At 50.9% G+C, this 26,414-nt stretch overlaps 1 protein-coding gene across 1 annotated transcript; it reads left to right on the top strand.

Moving 5' to 3' along the window:
- The first annotated feature begins 720 nt into the window (after nucleotides 1-720).
- Nucleotides 721-26,414, top strand: LOC128268006 (actin-binding LIM protein 1). The gene is given in 11 exon segments (XM_053004992.1): nucleotides 721-1,443; nucleotides 18,736-19,046; nucleotides 19,111-19,164; nucleotides 19,363-19,490; nucleotides 19,556-19,925; nucleotides 20,370-20,435; nucleotides 20,690-21,593; nucleotides 22,007-22,095; nucleotides 23,809-23,875; nucleotides 23,953-24,188; nucleotides 24,262-26,414. Coding segments are annotated over 11 exon segments (2,343 nt in total). The 5' UTR covers nucleotides 721-1,439; the 3' UTR covers nucleotides 24,376-26,414.

The raw sequence follows: 26,414 nt of genomic DNA, 5'->3' as shown, positions 1-26,414 counted from the left end.
GGCTCATTTTCAAAGAAAGCCTCGGCTGCCACTTTCAATTCAAGCCACTTTCGTTAGAGAATGATGAATATTTCATTCGAAATACTGTATTATTAGGTGGACTTTCCTTGCATTAGCTTAAGAAACATCAAGAAAGATATTTCAGAGGTTTCTGGTTTAGGTTTCATTATTAGTTTTTTCCTTCGATCGCATGAAAATTCAAATTTTGGTTTGCGCAATTGAATGCAGTCATACCCCCCGCCCCGTAGCTGTCAAAAGTGGAGATTCAGATTGTTCGGGTAGACTCGGTTTTTTTCGGGATTTTCGTAGGTTGACTCGGGTGTCAGGTTCGTCATCAAAGTTAGGTTCGCAGTGTCAAAGTTGGGTTCAAAAATCGGTTAGATTAATAAAAACAACATTTTCACATTTTGACGTTTCGTGTTTTTGACGTTTCGACAAATTAACAACAAAAGTTAAGAAAAGAAGTTAAGTACTTAGTAAAGTACGTTCGTGTTCTCCGTCGTTGTGGTGTGTACGGAGCAAAGAATCGTTATTATCTTCGCCGTCGAATTTCAAAGACGTTTAACTGATTTTCCGGAAGTGTTAATTTGCGTGTGCCGCCCAGTGTGTGTACGCATACAGTTATGCGGACAGCTTTATAATTTACCCGTTGCGTCAAAGTGAGTCCCAACCGTCGTCGTGCAATCGTTCGAGTTTCAATTGCGTCCGTAATTAGTGTGTCGTGTTTGTCTCAACATTGGAGTGTTTGCGGAAAACGGAGCAGCTTTTCGGCGACGAAGAAAAATCGTTTCCACTTTTCCTTCCCAACCACGCCGCCGCCACTGCGTTGACCGGCGTGCGTGCGGCCGTCGTTTGGCGTGCGCAAAAGAGGCACGCGAGAGCGGCACGCTCTGTGTGATGCTTGCTCGTCGTGCTATACGTTAGGGTGGTGAACCGGATTGTGGTGCTGTGAAACAGGAGCGTTGGAAAGAGTGCAAAATCGAGCCCAATGGTGTAGAATTCGCAGCCTATTTTGAATTGCCAGTGAAACGCAAATATCGACCCACACACGGTGCCGAAGTCGGAGAACAAGTGAAGAAAGTGCAGAAAGTAGAAAAAGTAGAGTGTGCCCGGCGTTGTTTCACGGTGCTGCATAAATTTGACATCCCCAGCAGCAGCAGCAGTAGGCGAGTAAAGAGAACGGCAAAATAATTGTCGCCTCGCCAACTCGAAATCCAAGCAGCCGCCGATTTAATTTACGGCACACCGAAAAGAAGAGGCGAACAACTCAACCACATATTTTGGGAAATATCTCGCACCGAACGGTACCGGGAAATAACGGAAGTCCATTCTGCGGAGGAGAATCGTCGCAATAAAAAGAGGAAGAAAGAGAGAAAGAAAGAAAGAAAGAAAGAGAGAGAGAGCGAGAGCGAGACTGCAGAAGAAAATCAACCACCACGATGGGTAAGTTTCGCTGAGTTTAGAGGAGAGGTGGTGGAGAAGCCGAAAGAGCAATAGAAAAAGACGCACGCACACCACCAACGGACGGCGAACGAATCGCGCTGGGGTGCAAAATCGCGTACGGCATCGGAGAGAAAAAGGCCAACCAACCCTCCTCCCTGGTGGAAAGCGGGTGGTGGTGCGGGATTGGTATTTGAAAATAACAAAAAGGGGCCGCGTTATCCCCCCGCTTCGGTCGAAGAACGAAAGAATGAGAAAATGAAAATGCACCACACACGGCGCGGCGTGAAAATGTCGTCGCCTTTCCATTGTATTTGTAGTCGTCGTCGTCGCGTCACCGGGAAAGATTCTTTTGTGAGAAGAGAGCGAGAGAGAGAGAGCGAAGAGTTTTTCTTCTCGGCTGGGAAACGGGAAAACGGAAAAAGCCGGTTCGCTAACACAACGGAAGGGTGAATCTGGTTCGCCATCTCCCTCGGTCGCCCTGTCTCTTTCCTCGTCGTGCGGTACCACGGTGTCTCGTGAGGCGGCGAAAGGTCAGAATCAGGATAGCGAGTCTCGGGCCCGAACACTGGACTGCGTAGAAAGAAATGTCCTGCCACAGGACACTGTGCTGTGGTGCGTTTGTATTGGTACGGAGTCCTGGCCAAACCAGAAGCCAGACTGCAAATGCTCCGGCCGCCGGCCGAAGCGATTCCTGTGACTTTCCGAAGCCGTTTGCATCGTCTCCGGAATGCCAACAAAATACGCACACGGACACGGGCAGCAGTAGCAGTCTATAAAATTGTGTGTTATTTTTGGGGCGTTGTCCTCCGGGCGGCGGGGATTCTAATTATAAATAGTGCGTGCGTGCGTGCATGGGCAGAGTAGTGAGTGCGGTTGAGAGAACATTTCTCTTCCCAAAACATCATTCAATCCGGCGGCGGCGGTGGAATCTGGACGAAGCCTGCTACGGTGGATGTGATGATGGAAAGCGCGAAGAAATTTTCCTTTCCACGAACCCAAGAGTGTGTGTGTTGCGTTTATAGCATGCCATTGAGAGCTTTCCGTTCCCATCACAACCGTGAATCGGTTCGGTTCTCTCTCATTGCCTCACTCTAGCGTTTCTCACTCGAAATTGGTTTTATATCGTTGGGGCCAGTCCACAGACTGGTGGCCGCCGAATGAGAGCCGTGAGGGGTGTCAGTCAGGAGGACAAGAGGTGCGCGTAGTAGGTTCGCTTTGGATCGATTTTTTCTACGGCTCCCTGGGTCCCGACCGACGGGACTTGCATCGGACACAGAACTCCACGTGCGCGGACATGTAAGCCCCGTACTGCGAGGGGCGTTGAAGTACGTGTCTGAATATTAATACCCGGAAACGGCTACTCACTAAAGTTGGCCCGTCTCAGCCCTTCGCTCGGTCGGTTCCCGGATGTCTGGATGCCTAAATAAATGGATAATAATAATTTACCCCGTCGGGGAACCCGTGTTTCGATTCAGCAAAGAGTTTGAAAATAATGCGACACAAGGCTTTAAGGTTGCGTAAAATAAAAACAGATAACAAATGATGTTAAAGCTACTAGCGGTCACGCTTAGTCGGGCCACAGAAATCTGTTCGACGTCGCTAATCTTATCGTGGGCCGAACTCCGACTTCCCTATCTCCGTCTGTCTCGGGCAAGCTTAACGAGATCCACCCGGCCCCAAGTGGCCCCAACGAATGAGGGGTTGTGCAAAACTGAAGCATCCGCATGGCAAGTAAACGAAAAAATTGGCGTTCACGAAATCACGACGAAATCCACCGCCAGAGCCCGATAAACAACGAACACGGGGCAATGAAACGGGCACAACTGGTATGCATAGACGGACGGACGCGATCCACAGGATGCGACCGATTATCCTCCATCTAGCGGGTTGCACGCGAACCACCATCATCAACTCGTTCTACTAAAACTTGACGTCACTTAAATAGCGATTCTCGAGGCCCCATTTCTCGTTCGTTCTCGCGCCTCTCGTTGCGAAATGGACTACGGAAACGGTCCTTCTTCTTTTTGCTAAAGTCCCGTTGTAGACTGAGCGCGCCGCTGAGTAACGATGGTCCGATAGTGGATTTATTTAGCATTTTAACGACAAACAAACATATACAACATCACCGCCATCGTCATCGACGTCGATGGCGTCGTGGTGTGGGGCCCAGCCGCGTGAGGAGCATGCGATCGAAAATAGACGATGATGTGAGATCAACGATCGTGTGATGTCCCCTGTGTGCGCGCATCGTCAAAATACATGGTCCGGTGATGCGCAGCTGCACCGCAGAGCGCAGTGACAGCTGTCAGTGGGGCTGGGAGGAACGGAAAACCGGAAAGCAGAAGCCACAGAAAGCGAAAATGTGAAGGGAAGCACTTGCTCCCGGCGGTGATGCAATTTTCCCATCGGAATGCAGCTCCCACCACGGTGGCCAGACCCACCAGACAGGCACAGACAGAAGCCCCTCATTAACCGGACGCGCCACCGAGCCCCGGTGTCCGGTCGGTTGGGTATGCCCTCCGGGGCGGAAAGACCTGTTCCTCTCCGGCCGGCCCGGGTTTCGGATCGGAATCTCCAACCCAATCACAAGTGCGTAAACGAACATCAAGCGGACGACGCCGACAGCTACGCGTCCCTTCGAGAGAGGCCCTTTCAGGCCCACGGCCCTGTTCGTAGCAGCCATGCGGTTGATTGTTGACTTTCTTCGGAGCTGTAATAACAATCAACTCAGACAACTAGGGCAGGTTCCGAAGATAGGGCCCCCGTGGAACCGTCGTCAGTGTCTCAGCAGCAGTAATCCAACGCCGCTCCTCAGCGTCCAAACGCGATCAGCGGACGATGAAGTTGATGTTTGAAAGTTCATTAGCCCTTCGACGAGGCGATGTTGCGTCTCGGCATTCCGCTGGTGTCTTTGCCGGCCGGTCACTTCGAAATGGTTTTTCAATTAGTAGTAGGCAGCGAATACTTCTCGAATCCCGGGGAAATGATCCGCTAAACCTTGCCCTCGATAGTAGATTGAGCCCTTTCTGGGTGCAATAATTAGATCATGTAAGCGGTTCGTTTAAAAAGTGGTAGTTCTTTAATTAAAACGAGCTCTTGTTTCGCTTGCTTCGTAGAACAACCTTCAATGGGGGGCTCGTAAAACGGTAACGGTGCTATCGCGTTCAATTGACCCAGATCCGGGCGGGCCAATGTTTGTTTTGTTTATCGAAAAAACGCCCGCCGCCGCCGCCAGCGTATCAAATGGCGGGCGCGCGGTGAGGCACGACGGCCTTGTGGGCAATTTTGAAAGAAATTTGACCAAAGATTGCGCATTCAGGCCAGAAAAAAATGTGCATATGCGGGGCGTTTTTTAAATTCTCCATTCAAAACTCGTCCCCCTATTCGTGCGCCGACGCCGAGTGTATAAAAAAGTGCCTCTCCGTAGTGTAACACAATAAATAGAGCATAATAAATAAACATTTCCACCGACCACCGGGCCCCCACAATGCATGGCCCTCCACGCTGCCGGTGGAAAGCACGTGATCGCTACCATTTCTTTCCCCACGATCACCGTTAAAACAAAACCTGACGGTGGCGCGTCGCGCGAACGATGATGTTGATTGATGGAGTTTGTCACTAAACGTCAGCTGGCGGAGAGAGCGAGCGTATTTCCTTCCTCACCTCACCCCCCGCACAGGCCATCTTTGATGTGTGTTTGGCGGAAACATTATTCGCCTCCCTTGGCAGAGACTGCCCCAAAAAACAATTTATGCTTTTACACACATTCACCCGTAAATAACGTAGCAACCCGCGCGACGGCGCTGCACATTTTCACCTACTTTTTAGGGACCTCAATTTACCGAACCGCTGCGGTGCTGCTGCTGCTACTGCTATGGCTGTCAGTGCAATTTGTACGTCAATGACCGGTCGGAGAGACCGACCCAACCGGTGGGGACAGCTTTCCTCGCTTTCCTCGCCATCATCGTCGCCGCTTTTTCCCCCGAGGGGCGCTCTGTTTACCCAATGTAAAAATGTTAAATTTTGTGTTTTACCAGCGCGCAGTGTCTTCTTCACGCATGGCATGCTGCCACGCGCGCTGGGAGATTTTTTAGTTTTTCCATCACCGTTGGCGCCGCTTTTTATGGCAGGATTTTTGTGTGAAAATTAGAAAGCATGCTATGGGGATACGCAGAAAAAAATACCGACCGCAGGCCCTCGTTGGTGGTGTGCGAAGGAATTAGTGGATTGATTTAATGTAATAATTACTTCCAACACCCCGTAATCTTCCATCTGCCTGACCTTACGAAGAAGAACCCGGGCACACACTTGCCGCTCCGTTCGAGGAAACCTCGTACAATGTTGCTGGCGGCTGGCGTCTTGGCGTTGCTTCTTATGACCGCTCCGAGATATAAATCTTGGAGCGGCCACGCGGCCCCAACGATTAATGGTGCTCCCGGTGCGCTAGAGATCTGCACGTGTGCTTGATGTGGCCCTTCGAAAATTTAAAAGCATACCCGTGCGGCGGGAAAGCAGAAAATAAGGGCGTCCAGGTTTTGTGTGTGAGGGGGAAGCGATGGCCACGGCCCCATCACCACGCGGCGCGCAGAAGGTGCACATATCAGAAAGGAGGGCACTTGGACCGACGTCGTGATGAGATGGATGGTTCGGGAGAAAAAAACCCATCCCTGAGCCTGAGTCCAACCTGAGAAAAGAGCCGTTAGACAGCTGTCTGTGCTCTGGCCCCGCATCAGACGCCGGGGCACAGAGACACACAGAGTTGACGATGACCCTTTCGATGGTTTGTAAGCCCTCCCACTTTCCGCGTCCCGGATTGATGATCTCATCGCTGCTGCCGCCGCCGCGCTGCGTAAGTTGCACTTTGCACCGAGGAACTAATGACTTTTTCGCTCCCATTTGCGCTCCCGACCCCCATATCGATCCCAACCCACCAGTTTCGGTCCCCGAAAGTGGTGGGATCGGGGGTCCGTTATTGCTTCAATGGGGCTGTGGTTTCTCTTTAATTGAAGCTCGTTAACGGTGGACCGGAATGTCTCCCGTGGACAGCCCCGGAACTCCAGTTTGTGGTCCCATTGCTTAGACGAAACGTGAAGTCAGTTTCGTGAATGCTGGCCGGCCCTTTGACACCGGCTTTCCGTTCCGTTCTTGCACTCGGCGGTGGCCGAAATCGGCGGAGAAGCGAAACGAAACTCCCATTCGTTCCTTTTCCAGTCATCTTTCTTTGGGAAGGAATCAATTTTGCTTGCCTCCGACAACGGCTCGGTCCGCCGCAAGCGGATGCGAACCTTTACGGTGTAAAATTTCTTTTACGACGGAGCTGCCAGTTGTTCGTCTGTCTTCCGGTTTTTGCTGCGGCGTAGCGAACGGTTCCTTCATTCCGTTAATGGCCACCGAGATGATTGTCCGTGTGAAGTAGTAAAAACGTCGTAAGGGCATCGATTTGAAAGGGGACACAAGGTATGTTAGGGGCCAATTGATACAGCAGGTGACGTGTGCAGATGAGAGCACGTTTAATTTAGGGCAGTCTATTGTTGGTTGACATCATCACTGCTGTTGTTATGCTCGGCTTTTATGCGCAACTTAGTACTGCTTAAAACCAGGGTAATTTATGTGCTGTTTCACGCCATTTACTGCCACTCGCCAGGTTTCATACATACGGGCCTTTCCGTGTCATAAAAGCCTGTGATTGCATGTAGAACCGAAAGTTGAGCCATTGATGTAACACATTACTGGCCGCATAGCTCGTCCACTGTTTCAGCTGTAATGAACACCAGCGCAAGGTATACTACACGCGACATGGAATCCGGGCCACGTTAATTTGCCGGCCAAGTTTGTTGCCAACCCTCTGGGCTCTCCACAGGTTTCGGTTATCTAAACTGCGGCTGGTGACTTTCCCGGCCTGGCCTTGTGCAAATCAAACCGTTTGGTGAAAGGAGGTTATGCGTCAACCGCCAGCATGCACTGTAGTCCTCTTTCGAGGTTTATGTATAAAATTTAAATATAAAAGATCAATGGAGACTGTGCAAATTCATGTTCTTACGCTAATAACTCGAGACGATTGAACGATGGATAAATATTTTTCTTGATCTCCTCCCCATTCCGGCCGTGCAGGTTTGTTGGTAAACACTGGTGTGACATTTCGACCGTTTCGTAAGATACGGGTGGGACATTCACCACCCGAAACGGTTCACACGGCAAACAGGTTACTGCGACCCGGTTGGAGTGGGTTACTGCGGTCAAGGTGATAAGACCACCTGAAAGACAGTCGCCGCTCGGTGACTCCAACTTGTGAGTTGTGAGATATTTACGCTGCCCGGACGGCGCGACACATTGCTTTTCGGTGGTGTATTGGTGCCGAGCCGATGCTCCGAGTTTGCGTAGCGTTTTCGGCCTTCCCCATTATCATGCTCATCCATCATAAACCCATCTCGGCCCCGGGTTGTGTGTCCGACCACCCGATGCCCGATGGAGGTCATCACCCCAACCCGAACCGTGGCCACCGCCTACTTGGGGAGGGAGGAAACTAATGATCGATGTTTTCTGCGAGAAGTGGTGGTTTGTGCAAACACTCGACTCCAAGGGGAGGCCTTTTTTTTGGTAAAGTATGAGAAACTTCAAGAAGCCTACTTCGTTGCAGGTTAAAACCACGGACCAACACGGTAGAGATAATCGTCGCTCATTGGCTCGAGAATTACTTATGCAAATATGCAATGCCTGGAGGGGTTAAAAATTTAACCTTCACAAAGCCTACCGTCAAAAACGAATTTGACCACCACACAGTTGTAGGAGGCGTCTTGTCGCTGGCTCTTTTTTCGGCAGGAGCTGATGTTTTGTGATGGATCGATGCGCTGCCGTGTAGAAACAACCGCCCAAGAACAATGCTGATTACTACTACAGCGAAATGCATGCATGTGCGACATGTTCTCGCGATTCACAGGGCGCCTGTCGGGGTCGGGGTCTTATCACAACTGCAATCAAGAAGGTAACGCGAAAGGAACGAAAGTAAAAAGAATTGTGCGGTGGCAGAGACTTGGTTCACATGTCAACAACACTCCGCGCTCTTTCTCTCACCGTCGAAGCACTTGTTACTATGATCGCCGCAGCTGTGTGTAGTCGTGTGTTGTTGCAGCCTCGTGCAACTCTGCGATGAGATAATCAGAATCGCGCATTTCGCGACGCGCGGCTCGTTTTCGTTTCACCGTTTATAATAGCGATGATGTCATCGGGTTAATATTTGATTTGGTTACATCACTTTCGGATCGGACGCGGCGTACGAGGCTGCCAGAGAACTACACAGTACAGCAACAATAAACGGGGTGCCCCGAGAACACACCGTGCACCGTGGAGAGTGGTTCGGCTTTTCTTCTTTTTTGCACAATTAAGCACGCGACGTGACACAGAAAATACTGAACCGCGAAACTGGAACGCCGTTACGCGTTTTATGCGGATCTTTACGGGTTGTTGGAGCCCAGCTTTTTGACGTCATTGGATTGGAGTGGCTGTGGTGGTGGTCCGGGTTTTACGACGCTCGGGTTTTATTTTCATACTAAAGCTCACGCCGTTTTGGTGCGATGTATTTAATTTAATTTTTGCTTTAAGGTCGCGCTTCATAGTGTGTTGGGACAGTCAGAAATCCCAATTAAGTTCCATCAGAAAAAAAACGGCAAAGGCTGAGGGTGTTTCAAGCGCATCAACCGGAGTGGCTGATGCGCTTGGGTGGGTCTGTCCGCCTTCGTTGACTGTGGAGCTAAATTGGGGGGGAGCGAGGATGTTGCGATCGCGCACGATCGCCCACAGCGATTGCATTTTTATTTTCGCTTCTGTGTGCCAACAACAATATATGGTGCAATCGCGCGTGCCAGCCGCGTAAGAAATGAACCAGAACCAACACAATCGATCGCCGCCAGCGCATCTGGAGGCGCGCAGAGTGGCGCTGCGGTTGGGCTGTGGGTTGTGGCTCGTAAATTAGATAAAACCACGCGCCGGTAAGGGAGAGGTTATTTTATGTGGGGGTCGTCACACTTCACCCCGTCCGGCCGGGTTCCCAAAGCTAATGACTCGCCGGTGCGGTGCGGATCAGTTAAATAAGACATAAAACGGGGTCCTCTCTCTCTCTGGTGGTGTGACGGCGTGGCCGCGTGCGCGGTCTTTCACGGCCCGATGACAATCGTGGTTTATTCGGTAAAATGCGCCTTCCGGTGATCCGGTTGCGTGAACTTCCGTCCGATGGTGATGAAGCGAAAAGCGCTGAACGAAACCAATTCCAATATTGCGCTCCCAATATTCTGTTTCGTTCGGGGAGTGATTCGCCCAATCGCGGCCCCGAGTAGTCCAATTGAGAAGAATTCCGTGAATTTCTATCTCAAATCGCCCGCGCCGCTGCGATGTTTATTTTCTTCCGGCTGCGCATTTTTGGAACATTCATCACCGCCCCGGACGGACGGGCGGTCGGAATTTTTCACGATCATCGCCAGAGAGCGCTACCGTCTGGGCCCGTGTGCCTTGAACCGCCGTGAACTGAACCGCTCAGGGTGAATATTTGAATTATGGTGCTATTTTAGCGCGTTCGATGGTACTAAAACTAAACCACACCAAAAGACCCGAAATTGGGAATGGAAAGCCGCAGGGGGAACGAAATGCTTCTCATAGTGTCAGGTTCTTTTTCGGTCGGTCGGTCGGTCGGAACACATGGGTTTCTGTTTTCGAGTTCTCGCCCCTTGACAGGCGGATGGAGCAACGCATAAGATAGGGCAGAATACGAAGACACCCCAGTTGTTTGCGTATGGTTTCAATTGCTTCACTTCAGCCGAGCGTGCCAAAGAGACGTGGCGCGTTTTTAGGTCTTCCTCACACATCGACTGGTGACAAACACTGGTGGTGAACCGTTTGACCGATAGATTGATTTTGATAATATTTCGGCAGTCCTCGGTTTCGAATGGCGCGCTGCGGTCAAGCAGAGTCAATGAAATGTTTATGTAATCCATCGCGCTTCTTTATTGGGATCAATGGTGCATCTTGACGATCTTAACGAGCGAAAGCTTTATCGCCGTCCAGACGATACGCGCGTCTGTTTATAAAGTAAAACTGTATCCGAGTTCGCGAGCTTGTGCCGTTAACTGCTAAAATGTGAATACATTTGCGCGCTCCCGCGCTCGGAACCTTGGTCCAACCAGGCCAACCCATCGGCATCGTTCATCTAAACAATGTTCAAAAAAACAACGCCCAAACACACATACACACCCGGACGTGGGTTTTGGGGTGAGCCCGGCGTCGTCGTGCTGGACGATCGTCAACGGCTGTGGAATTTGGTTCAGGGCTGTATAATTGAATTAAACGATGGACACGACGATGGGGGTCGATGTCGCTTAACCGCGGCCACGGGATCACTTCGGCCGTCGTTTCTAGACAGTCAAACGCCACCAGTTCCCTCATCCTGGAAACCATGGAGACCGAAAGAAGGATGCTCTGGAAGCTCTCTCTCCGTGCTTCGATTAGCGATTCCGGTCTCGTGGAGTGTTAATCAAGCTAACAGCTTGTCTCTCTATTTTTGCCTACCCATCGAAGTACATCAGCCTGTACAACACGACGGGCCGTGCCGTGGATACGTGACACGTTGGCGGGTCCCGTCAGTCGCGCACACGATCGCCTGTGTTTGATCTACAAACGTGTGCGATCGATTGTTGTGTCATCGCAAACAGGCCCGCGCGCGGGGCGAGAGCTTTCTGGGGTGCGCTTTGGCCCGGTCTCTGGATCACATTAATCGCATGCCTTGAATGGCCTGGGAAGGAGGTTAACATGAAACGATACTCCGGCATAGACACGATTCTCGCTATTTTTAACAAACCATACTGTTCTTTTCTGTTAGGCAACTGTTTTCGTAGCTAATAAACGAAAAAAGACTATTGCCGAGAAACCGATAAGGGGTTCCGATCCGAGACACCCCAAACTCTAGTTCTGTGCGAATAAAAATAGGGCCTGGCCTGGTCAATAAGATAAGCATTTCGGTGAAGCAATACAGTCCGGAGACCCCGGACGGATGGGAAATGTGTACCGGAAATTTATTTGCCGTCGCCTCGTCGCCTGGACCCGGTGCCATTAATGGCGCTACGGCGCGTGGATTACAATCGGTGGTGGCCTCACTTTCTTCCGTCGGGTATCGCCTTACACCGATCCGAGTATCCGGCCGCTGGCCGGCGCTTGAAATGGCGTGAGAGAACCCCAAAAAGGGAATCCGGAAAAAGGGAACCCTCCTAAGTGTCCCAAGCTCTCGGCTAGCCCGGCGCGACACGATGACGCAATCGATCACAGACCAGCCGGAAAACCGGAATGCTGCGGCACCGCTCCGTTTTCGATTTCGCGTTCTCGTTCCGATTCGCGGACCAAACAAGAAAAAAATGGGTGGCTGAACATACTGTCAGAGCTCCTCGTATGTAGGTCGCCTCGCGGCCGGAGCCGGTTCGGTGGTGCCGTCATTTGTCAACCACTGTGTGCGCTGTGTTCTGGGCGGGTGGCCCTGGTTCGGTCGCCGCGTTATCAGCTGCGTCACGAGCTGTTTCGGCCAGGCAGGCGTTCAATAATAGTCGCCTGTCGTCGCGCGCCTTTAGCCTTCGGAACGGAACATGTTGGGCGTTCGAACGCCACTCAAAAGCTATGGCTGTTAGTGCGTGTTTTTTTTTTTAAAGGGCGTCATCTTCAAGGTTGCATTCCATTTGTGTTTGTGTGTTTTCGGTTCGTTTTGGAAACGGTTTAAAACTGCCTCCGAACGAAAGAAAAAAACCACGGACCGTTCAGACCTAATTGTAATGTTTTTGTGTGGCTTTCAAAAAGCGCATTTTATTTGCGGAACGAATGCCCGTATGCGCCCGGGTAGTAACACCGTTCCCGTTCAAGCAATTCATTCCAGCAGCAAACCGCTTTTCGTGTTCGCGCATCGCGTCACGTGTTAATTGAAAACGGCGGCTCCTTACATCAGCGATGCGCGCGCGCGGGGCGCGTGATCGGCATTACTGCGGAGCACGTCTTTTTACGTTCGTTCGTTCTGTGTCGGAACCACACAGACAGACAGCAGCGACGACCACACGAGACAGGTGTGGGGCCACTACAATGTGCAACAATATTTGGTCAGATGCCGCACCGTTACTCCGCGGTCTGGCTATCTCTGGCGGGGCGGGCCGCGCACGCTCACCATTCGTGGTGTGCGGCCTCCGTCCGTGCATTCCAGCCCTTTTTTCCACCACAAAAAGTGCAAGCGATACAATGATGGCCACTCGGTGCAATCGCCCGCCCGGAAGAAGACTGATACGCGTTAATTGACGAGCGTCATCGATTCGTCTCGATTAATTCGCTTTTGTGCAACAAAATCAATCACGGAGCGCGCTGTTGCTTTACGACGGTTTGTTTATCGGTTTCGGCTTGCAATTCCTCACCGTTTGGTAATATTTTAATTGGCAACTCCTTCGCCGGGGGAGGGATCGCATAAAATTACGCCACCGTATTTGGTGCGCCCGCCCATTAACTGCTGCTGCATTTTATTGCATTCGGCCAACCACTGGCCGCCCAGTAGAGTCGTAAACCCCGATCGCGCACCAGAAAGTCGTTGGCAAAAAGGGAAATAAAATCAATGAAGAAACCGTGTCTCATGTTTCACGACGGGCGATGCCGCCGTGCTGTGTCCGCGATCAAAGGTCCTTAAGTGGCGCTGCGCGCCCGTTCGGGGTGTTATCAGAGCCCGCCCGGAGGATTGTGGTGCGCTGAAGAAACTCTGGGTTCGAACACGGCCCGATAGAAACACGGGTGGCATCAAAGATTACAGACCGGCGCTCGCGGCTGGCTGACTGTGATAAGCCCGGTGAATTCCGTCACGACGCGCGATTGTGGGGAACGGTTATTTTCGTGACGGTGTCGAACCGTTGGTGGTGCCGCTTATCGGGTTATCCATCGGCGCAAGGTTTTTTGACTTTTTCGAAACGGCAAGGGGTCTCCTGTTCCAATCTTAGATTGTGGCGGGGCTCGGGACGGGACGAAAAATACCATCACGAGACACGGGGCCACGGTACTCAATCTTGATCGTAAAAGCGAATGCTCCCTATGAGCGCACATCGGTTTTGGGTTCTTTCTCGCAGTTGCTGCCACAGAAGCAACGGGTTCCGCGTGGCGTACGCTTTAAAGAACGTGAGAATGCGCGACATGATGGCGATTTGGTGTGGCAATGTTTCGGGATTCCAATATTCCACGGGTGAAGCTTCGCCTTGGAGTTGAAATTCCTACCGAGTGGGACAATTAACACACTCCGTTCGTAATCGCACCTGGCCGCGTGGACGCTCTTTTTAAATACCTTGACAGGAAGTGGCTTCATGGCCGCACATGGCCACCAAAACCGGGCGCGAATGACGTGCGCAACGATTCGATCACCCAAACAACAAATGCCCATTGTTTCTTGTATATTATCGCGCCCCCCCGGCTCTGATTGGCGCGTTCGGGCGTGCGCCATCGGGTCTGTCTTCGATCCGCCGGTCCGTAATTCGAACTCTTCTTTCTTTCGAACTTTCGAACACTCTTCATTCGTTCCCGGAGCAATGGAACCATAAGCGCGTCACCGTCATCAACCTTGATTATGATAATGAAATTCGTCAACTCGCGCCACGAACGGGTTGCGCCCCGCAGAATTCGATGTTGTGCGGACAGAGGGACAATTGGTCGTTTGGGTTCCTTCTCTCTATTGGTCTCTCTTCTTTCTAGTCGGCCGGGGGTTGCCATTTCAGAGAAGGGGTTGTTCATGGTTTAATGAATTCATTTTCTTGCTTGCGCCCACAACGTGCCCGGAGGGCGGAGGACCGACCCCCCCCGGGCGGGCATGTCTGACATGAGGCCACACGGCCGGTGGATGTGCCGAGCTTTTTCCAGTCAGCAAATCACTCATCCTGTGTGTTCCGTGCCGTACCGATTAGATCACGGGTCGAGGTTGTCTTACTTCCTTCGCCCCCGAGTGTTTGTCCCGGCGCGCAGTAATGGCGGAGAATGTGGACCACGGGGGTGCGGGCGCGCACTGCACTGCGATGATGGTATCCACCCTAGTGGGGAGTTTAAGTGCTCGGAAGACCTCTTTCAAAGGTCAAATAAATAAACGAGTTGAGTTTGCATCCTCCCGGCCACCACGTCCACGACCATCATCATCGAACAATTATGCTGGGGAAGCCCCGCTTTGTTGGATCGAATTTGTGTTTCAACAGAGTTCCGCTCGGGAACACCGTTTCCGCGGAACGAACGAAGACCGCACCGGGCGACCGCATTGGAACTGCAAATATCGATTTTTGTTGAATCAAGAAATTGTGCCACAACAATCTTTACGAGATGCGGTCGAGTTTCTCCTGCCTTTGATCTTTATTCGGTCCGGTTAGCTGTTGATTGTGATCCGATTTTGCCAATCAAAGGCGGCCCTGCTATCCTTCAGTTCGTTCTAGCCATGCCTAGACAGTCTGCCTTTTTCACAAGCCTCTCAATCACAACCGGCAACGGCATATTTGGTGTCGATCGAGAACACGATCACCGACGATCACCTTCGCTCACTCTGTCGCGGCTAACCTTTCTTCGCTCCGGTGCGCGGTGTTGTTACAACCATTACCTGCGCTGTAGATGGCGACACAGTGCAGGATCAAGAGCTTCGCAACCACAGGCCGATCGGCCATGAGTCACGGACCCATTTATATCGCATTCCGTCCGATTTGATCCCCCGGTCCCCCGCATGTGTGTCATCATGCCTTGTGCTAAATGATCCGATTACTTTCGTTGACCTCAATTGGTTGCGTCCACCAAAGTAGTGGATGGTGTCACTTGAAACGTGTTTTTGATGCGCGCCAAATGCCTACTCGATTAGCGTCTGTTAAGGGCGAGTTTTCTGAGTCACGCACCTCCCGAGAATTATCAGAAGCCGTTGTTAGCGGGTTTTGATGTTATTTTAATTTGATTAAAATTCCCCTCGTTCTCAATAATTGCACATTAAAAAGCTTCGTGCGCTGAAAATTGCACCCTAAACCGTGTATAAAACCCGATAGCGGTGCTTCGCTGCTGCGTCACAGTGCAGCAAATCACCATTCGATACAGAAGTGTTTTTATCGTAGAATTGGACCATTGACACAGATTCACAACGATGGCCTCAATTCGTCCTTTGGCCGTTCTCTGGTTGGCAGTGTTCGTGACGATTTCCGCCGGTTCGGACGATTACGGCCTGTATAGACCGGTGCAGATGCAGGCGAATGTCGCGAATCCGTTGAAAATTAGCTTCCAGCCTACCGGACCTGGGGACCAGTACGCATCATCACCGCCCTTTCCCCGTGCGCCGGACACCCTGAGACAGCAAGCGCAAAGCGAATCCACGGCCGATGAAGACCCGCCGTCGAGTGTGACCGAAATAGTGTTCTTCGTACCTCTCGATGGCACTTCGGGACCCACCAGAAATACCAACCAAACGTCGTTGGACAGCAGTAGCGACCAAAGCTCCGAGGAAGGCGATGGCAATCCGTGGAAGATAGAAGACATCAGAAATCCACGGGTACAAGTCTCCCCAACTGGGGCCGTTCCCGTGGGACAACCGGTAGTCCCCACCGAAGGATCGTACAATGAGCAAAATAATAGACAAATTGTCGGTCCGTTCAACCAACCTATCCCGAACTGAGCTAGACACGAATGGTCGCTTGATCGCGCACTTGATCGCTAAATAAAAATGCATTGCGAATAACCGCAAACTTTGAAACCGCAAACCGCGCCGAGAGAGAGAGAGAGACGCACGCGGAGTGCTTGTGCCGGAAACAGGAAACGCGCATCACATGAGCGAACTCGCCGACACCGCCGCTTTCCGGTGGCCGCGCGGGGTGTCTCGTTTGTTGTGGTTTTTGACATCGTGGCCGGCGGCTGAGATCTGCTAAACGGTTCGACTTTGTTTTGATTTGTGGTGATCGGTTTCATCATTTACCGTTTCCAATCATTGCGAACCGGTTTTGGTTCGCGGCTCTCCGCGTGTGTCGATCACACGGTCGGTGTCGCTTGTGACCCATCGTGACGCCAAAGTCAAACCGAAATAACTCGGGCCAGGTCATCGATCAAATTCGAATTCGAATTTCAAAGTTCACCCCAAGCTGTAACAATGCACCCCGTACCGTGCGTGGTGGTGGACCATAGGGCAAGTGCAGCGAGCACTGCACGTGCCCGTGGTTTGGGTTTGGGTTGGCGCCACTACCGGGTGCAGTGGAACGCCGCAGATTTTATTTTAAACCAACTGGCTCGGCAAAATCCACTACCATTAATTTCTCGGCAGAGGATTGCGGCAATGTTCGTGACCGATTCACATGAAGATTCTTCAAGTTTTTGGTGTTATCTCTTAGAATGAAAACAGAGCGAATCTAAATTCACAAATTCCGGCGTCGCCGCGGCAAGTTTTGCTTTTGCGGATCGATCTGTCGCAACACCGCGCCCGCCGCGTGCTGCTCTCATCGGCCGGGATCTTTCTTCGCCGTTTTCGCGCTTTCTGACGACGATGGCCAGAAATAGAATGAATGTGAAACCATGGCGCGCACGCTGTTTTGGGATTTGGTGGTTGGTGTCTCGAAAACTTGGCTTAAATTGGAATATTTCTTTTTCGACTCACCACCACCACCATCGGCGAATCCAGACTTTTCCAACCGAATCGTGGTGTGCTGTGCCACTTTAATCTCGTGTGGCAGGCGTGTGGCAGCATGTGCCTTGTTTTTACAACGCCCTGCGACAAACCGATACCCTCGGGGGAATCGGGCTTGGCTCTTCCGTCCGTGAGATGGATTGGCAGGATACACGTAATGGGTGTTGCTTTTTGACATCCCATTCGATTCGCTGTGAAGCTCTAAGATGGCGACGACGGTTCGTTGTCACGTTCGTTTATAGAGCGGTAGCGTTTCAGATCCATCAAGTACTCTGAGACCGGTCCGGTGAAATGAACTCGTTTGTAGGGCGTCTGATAAGGTCGGCAAAAGGTAATGCTTGAGTGTTTCAATTTATCTTTAACAAAAAGAGCGGCCCGTTTTGCCGGCCAATACTTTTTCGCTTCAAACGCCAGTACCCTTCACTGGACGTACTGAAGGTCAATTAACACCATCTGGAAACCGTCGGCTTGACGTCTCCGCGTCAAATGGGGGGTGCTACTCAAACTTCAAGGTCTCTATCTGAGCGGGAGGAACGCGAAAACATCGTTAGACGGTCGCGGCCGCCAGCGCACAGCCACGTTCGTGAACTTGAGCCGTCCTCAGTTCCTAAACCGGGCGTGTGGTAATGGAAGGTGTCCCGCAAATGCCAACCCACCAGATGATAACAGCAAATGAGGACCGTACTGTCCGGGAAGGGTCTAAGATAAATCTATAACGAATGGGCTGGTGGCGGTAGGGCAGAAAGACAGTAGACTGCTCCTTATCGCGCGAGTGCGTCTTTTGCTATCTTGGCCATCATTACGGGGGACCGGTCCCGGGGGACGGACTGTTGGCGGCGGCGGACACCTTGTTAGTTTGCTTCCGTGGCCATTTCGAATACCATTTAGCGTGTGTGACACATTCTGAGCGCAATGTTATCAGTGATTGCGGCTCCCCCTATAGGTGAGTCTTGGAAGTCCACATCGGGCAAACCCTTTAGCGAACTGTGTCCACCCGGGTTTTGATAAATTGTAACACGACTCACCCAACACACAACGACGGGCGATGGCCGTATGGAGCCCGACGTTTTTGGGTTTTGCGGATGAGTAACTCGCCTAACAAGCGATCGTAAACGTGTCCAGATCATGAGTGAAAGGTGAAAAAAGAGAAAACCTTGAGCTCCTCCTCCTTGAGAAATATGACCTTTACCGGCGCAGTGAGGCCAAACACATGTACGTGTGTGTTTCTTCCTTTCCCGAGCACCATCATTAGGCGGTAATCGATTATTAACTCCGCTCTGCCTCTCAGCAGTGCCCATTCCGCGACTCTGACTCAAACCGGGAATTGCTAGTTATAATCGGAAGGCTCTCGGCTCGGAGTTGATGATCTCGGTCGATTCAAAGATTGCAATCGATTAGAATAACGGCAACGGTGGTCGGTAGAGGGTCGGTCCTCCATGATTAGGCACGTACTTCCGATTAAAATCAGTTGATACAAGAAAGGCGTGCGGCATCTATCTTTTGATGGATGGCCTCGATGAGCCTCGTAAAATCAATTGGGAACGTTAAACGATCGGTGCTGCAATCTTCCAATATTCAATATTTTTGTTTTTCTGTTTTCGTCCATCTCCTCCCGCCGATAGGGAAAAGCAAAATTCAGTGCAGCAAGTGCCAGAAGAAGTGCTCCGGCGAGGTGCTGCGCGTCTCGGATCGCTACTTTCACAAGACCTGCTTCCAGTGCACGAAGTGCAACAAATCCCTCGCGACCGGAGGCTTCTTCTCGAAGGATGGCCTGTACTACTGTACGTCCGACTACCAGAAGCTGTACGGTACGAAGTGTGCCGCCTGCGGTCAGTACGTGGAGGGCGAGGTCGTGTCCACGATGGGCAACACATATCATCAGAAGTGCTTCACCTGTAGCAAGTGCAAGCAACCGTTCAAATCCGGTAGCAAGGTAAGAGAGAATTCGAATGGCCTTACCGGATAAACCCTAATCCCAAACGATCTTCCCCCCCCAGGTGACCAACACTGGCAAAGAGGTTCTGTGCGAGGGCTGCGTCAAGTGTCCTCCGGTGAGCGGTGTCGGAAGACCTACGACGCCGGCCGCTAGCGGCGCTGATACCGGTGCCGGTGGTCCCGCGGCAACGGTATCCCCCAAAGGTCACAGTCGAGCGATCGAGCAGAAGCAGGAGCAGCGCACGATCAAGGAGATCACTTCGAGCCCCACGAGAGCGGCCACGCTGCAGCACCACCACGAGACGGTCAAGAAGCAGCAACAGATGCTCCAGAACGGTGGAAAGCAACCGGATCCGAACGAGTGTGCCGGCTGCCGGCAGCAGCTGAAGGAAGGCCAGGCACTGATTGCACTCGATCGTCAGTGGCACATCTGGTGCTTCAAGTAAGTTGGCCGCTACATCGAATGGGCAGTGAACTGAAACTTAAACGAAGTCCTTCCGTTTCTAGGTGTAACGCTTGCGGTACCACACTGAACGGGGAGTACATGGGCAAGGACGGTGTGCCGTACTGCGAGAAGGACTTCCAGAAGTCGTTCGGTGTCCGGTGCGCGCACTGCAATCGCTACATCAGCGGCAAGGTGCTGCAGGCCGGTGACAATCATCACTTTCATCCGACCTGTGCCCGGTGCACCAAGTGTGGCGATCCGTTCGGGGACGGTGAAGAGATGTATCTGCAGGGTGGGGCCATCTGGCACCCTAGATGTGGTCCCGGACCGTCCTCCTCCGACGGTGGGCTCCTGAATGGGGTCGAAACGAACGGGTTCACCACCGAGACGGAGTTCGATCGTACCAGCACCAGTGCAATGAGCGAGATACAGGTATGGGACCGGACCGGGCCGGGCGCAAGACCCCGCGCTCTGCACTGCGGCTCTGCGGCATAAGTGTGGCATTTGCGCGCTGCAGGCACGATTATGCTTATGCAGCAATGAGTACTCAAAATAGTTTCATTAACTTTGCTACGCCACCCTTACCCTTGTAATTTACCTCTTTTGATCAACGATGAACAGTAATGAATGTATTTTGACCGTGGGACATAGTTTAGCATTAAGCATGATCCGTAGTGCAGCTGATTGGCGTAACAGCAAGCCTCTATCAGTCTTTTTCCTACGATCCATGGTTCATGTTACGCCAATTGGTACCTCCTAATGTGTGCCTCTTCGTTGCATTTTTATAATTTGCATTTTTTGTTTGTTTTCCGGCTTCTTTTTCTTTTGTTTCCTTCCTCTTCTTTTTCTTTTGTTTCATTTTTTCTTTTTTTACAGTTTACGTATCGCTCGCAAACTCCAAGCGTAGATGGTTCCGTTTATAGTCCGTACACGCATAGAAAGGTTAGTTTCGATTCGTGGATCCCCGCCGGGGACTCGTGTCCTTTTTCTTAAGTTTATTAAGCAAGTTTGCCCTCCAACCGACCACTGTGTCCACTTCTCTCGCGGGTTAGAGGTACAGTAGATAAGTGTGCTATTAATGGCAATGCTCTGCTATGACATGCTGTGCGAAGCTTTATCTGTTGTAAACCGCTGCGTCGCTGCGTCGTCGCGTGACACGATATCCGCTAACGGTGGTCCGCTTTCTTCTTTCCCAGTACCATCGCACCACGAGTCCGGGGCTAATCTTAAGAGAATACAAACACCAAGGCTACGAGGACATTGCTCGTATCTACACCTACAGCTACCTGACGGAGGAGCCGGGCTATCTGCGCCGTCCGATTGAACCGTACGATCGGGCACCGGTCTCGCCGCACTTTCACCGCCCGGTGCAGCAGTACTCGTCGATGAGCAGCGGCACCCGGTCCGGGGCGGGGTCACGCTCGCACTCGCGCAGCCGCAGCGCGATGAAGGTGCTGGTCGACAGCATCCGGTCCGAGACGCCGCGCCCGAAGAGCCCGGGCATGAACAATGAGGAACCGATCGAGCTGAGCCACTATCCGGCCGCCAAAAAGCCGCCACCGGGCGAGAAACCAAAGATCGAGCGGGACGACTTCCCGGCCCCGCCCTACCCGTACACGGATCCGGAGCGGCGCCGTCGGTACTCCGACTCGTACAAGGGCGTACCTGAGTCCGACGACGAGGTGGACAAGGCCAACAACAAGGAAAACCTAGCCGATAAGTGAGTACGAATGGGTGGCAAATGAAACCCTGGAATGACCGCCGCCAATTCCCCCCTTTCTTTCAGACGTCACCAGCGCGAAGAGGAAGAGCTGAAAAAAATGAAATCGTCCGGCATGGGTACGGTCATCTTGAAGGATCTGCAGGAGAAGAAACGGCACGAGCACTGGAAGCAGGAGAATATGGACCCACGCAATGCATCGCGCACGCCGTCGGCGGCAAAGGAACCGGCGTACCGGATGCGTTACGATTCGCCGGTCGGGGCGTCTCCGTCGCGTAACCTGGACCATCAGAAGCCGTTCTGCGAGGACGAGTTCGATCGCTCGACCAGCTACCGTGGCTCGGTTGGACGCGCCATCGGTAATGCTACCAGCTACAATGGTAAGTAACCGACGGGTGGTCGGCACGGGTGTGAGGTACGGTGTGGTGGTCAATTCCACGTGGGGGGTGGGATTAATGCCAACTATTGGGTGCAAACTATTGTAAACATCCTCAAGTGTGCCGCCACCGGAGTTGGATGAAGGGGAAGCGGTCGCCGGCGGTGGGTTTCTTTTCCGTTTTTATTTTACTTTGCGCTAAGTGATACTATCCCTGCTCCTCTTGCACATTGTGCCGCGTTTGATTTTGTGGGTTTTATTTTTCTTCTGTGTTTTCGGTTTTGTTTTATTTATGAATATATTTTATCATCCCCTTTCTTCCCTTGCCATTCCCGTGCACATTCCCGCCTCTTCTTCTTCTGGCTGCGTTTCGTTGTACTCGAATTATGTCTCCCTGGCCCCGCGCCCCCTCATCAGCCATCCATTCGTACAGGTCACCTCCGAAGCCCGGATATGGATTCAAAACGTCCACACTGCCACCGTCACTTAGAAACGGTTACAGCTCCGTAAGTGTTTCGTCTTCCGTCGAATGAGATGATGCATTTTAATGGGTGGTTTGGCGAGCCTAATACTACCTGCTAAGAGTAATACTTGTCCATCCCCTTCGCAACTGCTCGTTCGTTGTAAGCTGGTTGGTTCTGTCCATTTGCGTTCTGACCACCAACGTCTGCTAGCAAACTAACCTCTCCCAAAAAATCCCAACGTTGTCATGTAGTGTAGTCGCTGCCTACTCCGTGGACGGCGATTGCTACGACCTCCTTATTACGGTGACGGTGCCTCGATGTGTGTGTCTAACTACATTTCTATAATAAACGCTCTCTTTCTCTTTCTTTCTCTCTTTCTCTCTGTATCTGTCTTCCATCGCCATCAATCTCGCCATCTCATAACCCTCTGTGTCCGGCTGATCTGCACTCATGGGCCGGATAACGAACCATGAAATTTTCGATTCCCGCCCGGTTGTTGGTGGTGCTGTAAATCATCGCTTGCGACACCGCACACACACACACATCTTGTGGGGGTCTACTGGCTCACCGTGATGGCCGCTCTCACGCCGCGTCACCATTAATCTGTGCTGTGTTGGTACCAAAACTGAAACAAAACGAAAAAATAACCCTCCCCACATCATACAACATGCAACATTGCACCACAAATAATACCAAATCAACCAAATAACATTAACAACATTCCACCCATGCACTAACTAACCACACACACCGACAGTGGTGAGTTCCTTACGACAAGTACCTAAACCGGGTTACGGCTTGGCCCCGCGTTCGCATACCTTCAGTTCCGCTGCATCCGGTTCTGCTCACGGTGTTCCTGTAAGCTGGCTTTTACTGTAGACGAAACATCTGCTTTTGGTTTCCGTTTTTCCGTTTCGTTCAATCAAATTCTTTCACGTATTCTTTATCACGTTTGTGGTTATTCTCTCTTTTTGTAAAAATTTGGAGTGTTTAAATTTGGTCTTTTGTCCGAGCTGAATGAGGAGCAAAATTTTGATACTACGACTACTAGCATTTTTATACGACTTTCGCAATTGGCTTTATGTTGTTGTGTTTGGTACTTTGGTCATATTTTGTTTAGTTTACTGTTTACGATGCAATGAACTCTGGCACACGGTGAAGGCATGGGTTTGTGTTTTTGGATTTGCTGTCGTAGCGCCAAATAACGCGAAGCACCTTCGGCGGAGTCTGTCTGTATCCTCTGTAGCCTCTCTGTTTGTACGCAGCACTGCTGACATCTGCTTTAATGGGGCCAAGTTTTTGTTTTTTGGATGCCTTCTATTGCTCTACAAACACCACGCCTCACAACGTAGACGATCGAAAGGCTGGCATAGGAGACGTCGGTGTTGTAGCGACTAACGACGACTAACCGAATGGCTGTGATCTTTTATTTTTCTTATGATTTCCAACATGTTCTCACACACATTCTACTCACTGCTGGATTGACGGTTGTTAGAGAAGCACTAACACTTAGCCGTGGCTTGCAGCAGATAGTGTATGTTGCTAATAGTGTTATAATTTAATCGATAAGAAAACAGTCCTTATGTTCGTAGGTGTAATGTTTGTTGGTCTTCTATCTAGTGCATGCTTAAAAACACTCACTTCCGTACTGGCTATCGATTCGTTCAACACCTTTCTGTGTCTCTGTGTTTGTGTGTGTGCTGTGTGCGAATCAGTGCGGTGGCTAATTCTATTCTTTCGCTACCCCGTTGGCAGGATTTCTCCTTCAGTGGGCTCGGCGATAAGACCCACAGTACGGAGTTCAGCTGTGGCAAAAGCGACAGTAAGTACTGTTTCCCCCAACTGGACGCTATTCGGTTTGCGAGATGCCTAAATTCCGGTTCGTGGTTCTTCTTTCAGTTTCTGGCGAATCCATAACCGACGGTGACCGGCGTGCTTTGGGTGCCGAAATTCCTGTCTCCAGCACGTACTCCGGCGCCCTGTCCTATCACTATCCCCAGCAACCAACGCGCCGCAGCTTGCCCAACATGGCCCACTCGTTGCTAGTGCACGAACCGGCCAAAATCTATCCCTATCATCTACTGCTAATCACCAACTACCGGCTGCCGTCGGATGTCGATAGATGTAATTTAGAGGTAAGCTTCCCGTACTCTGCCTGCCTGCCCTTTGGTGGCCGCTTGCTCACGATCGTTCCCCTTTTCCTCACAGCGTCACCTTTCGGATGTTGAGTTTGAAGCGATTCTCCAGTGCGCCCGCCCGGAGTTCTACCGTTTGCCCCAGTGGAAACGTAACGATCTAAAACGACGCGCTCGGCTGTTTTAAAACACCAAACACCACCGGTACCGGGACCGGGACCGGCGACCGATCGTCACGATTGCCTACTACTTTTCCGGTTCCGTGATGAGGAGACACATCAAACCCGAAGCCTATGTTCCGTTTGTTCGTTTAGCAAAATGTGTTTGTGTTACAGGCCGCTCCCATATGCGATGTTTCTACCACTTTGACTCTCCGGCTGTAGCTCGTGTGCTGTAGGGTTTCATTAGAAGCTTAATTTTAGATTTTGACCGTTTGAAAATTGTTCAACATTTTTGTTTCTGTTCATCGTTTGACGATCACCTCTCTGGTTGGTGTGAACAAAAAGGGTTTTGGTTCTGTAAATTAGTCCTCGCGAACTCGGAATGGGCATTGCTAACCCCCCGAGTGACCGAGTGGGGCGCACGTATAGAAAACAAAATAAGATTTCCGCTTCACCGGTGCCGCGTTCTGCTGTGTGTGCACCCGCTGTGGGGCTGTTAATGTAACGAGCTGCCATCGAAGAGCAATCATCGAAGGCAATTGCACCTTAGTTAGCTTCTCTTGCTTATGAAAGAGGCCTAGAAAATAGATAAAATGTTGAACCGCGGGGCGAGTCCTTTTTCGAAACATGCATTTATGTGGTGGCTGTAAGATCTTCTCACTTCGGTGGGGCTTCGGTATCTTCAATTGAGGCAGTGAATGTGAGCGCAAGCGCTGGCGACAACGCACGAAATCGGATTAATCTACGAACTCATCACACGAAACTACACGCCAATTGAAGCAAGCTAGAGAAAAACAAAACACTAAATTCAGCTAGCCTTAATACGTTTAATTGTAGATTTTAAATAACCGCATGGATTGTGTAGGTACAAAGAGCGGAACAAGGGCAGTTAATCGATTGAACGATGTGGGAGAGAATCCAATATATAAAATATTTATAATTTCTATTTATGAGATGGGCGGATGCGAAACATAACATCCCTAAACCGTACGCAATGTCAAAAAACAAATGGATAATTAAAAGCAAACTAAGGGAAAGCATAGCTAACTACTAAAAGAAATAAAAACGTCATAAAAACATAATACTATATTACACTGTAAGACAACAGAATCGAAATAACGGGGGGGAGATAGAGCCCTTCACACTTCTGTTCCGATGCTTTGTGCGAGAAAAACTATTCGTTGCTTGTTCGGCGCTTGCGATGTCTGGCAAAAATAGGGCGCAACACGAGTGCAGGCAGCGCGGTAGCTTTTGGGATAGGTCTCTTTAAGTAAATTGTAGCATAAGAAAGGGTAAAAATCAAAAAGTCACAACACAAAAAATCCTTACGGTGTTGTTCTGCTGATGATTTGTGATGATGGCGGTGTGCGGCGCGGAATGAATTCAGCTTAGTGCACCGAAAAAGATACTGTATCCGTTTACTCACAGAACACACCACTATAGGCAACGGTCGACAGACGCGTCGAGATCCCATAAATCCGACAAGATACAACATCACAACCCGAATGTACCAAAGTGCAGTATGCGCCGCTAGGTGTCAGTGAAAGCCTAGGAGCCCAGTATTTATTCGAACCAAGATGAGCAAATAAAACAAAGGGTGACAAATGTTACCACAAATAAGAAAGGAGATCATATTTTTCTATAAAATCCACTAACCGGGCAAAAATGGATTAGAAAGCGAGCGAGGACAGCCGGACAGTATCTTTTGATTAACACAGGCGCACCATTCGAACCGGTTTGGTGATTCAAAGGGATGATGAACGCAAAAACTGGTACTCAGCGGTTCCCAAACTGGCTGCTCGAGGGTCCAACGACGCAAAAGAAAATGGTTCACAAATGGTTGGTTAAAAATCTGCATCCCGGTGACTGCAGAAGAAGCAAAGAGGCAGAAGTCAGAAAACAAACAGGATAGAAGAGCGGAAGCGGTAGTAAACAATATGACTAATCGGTGTGTGTCCGCGTAGTAGTTGTAAGAAAATAAAACCAAACGTGCTGCTAATGTGAAATGGCTGTCGCCTGCGTCGCTTTGTGTGTCTCGCTGACTACTTTCCTTGACTGCGCACCG

This window comes from Anopheles cruzii, chromosome 2 (genome assembly GCF_943734635.1).
Source record: "Anopheles cruzii chromosome 2, idAnoCruzAS_RS32_06, whole genome shotgun sequence".
Classification (NCBI taxonomy): Eukaryota; Metazoa; Arthropoda; class Insecta; order Diptera; family Culicidae; genus Anopheles; species Anopheles cruzii.
This window is presented reverse-complemented; position numbering and strand designations above follow the sequence as displayed.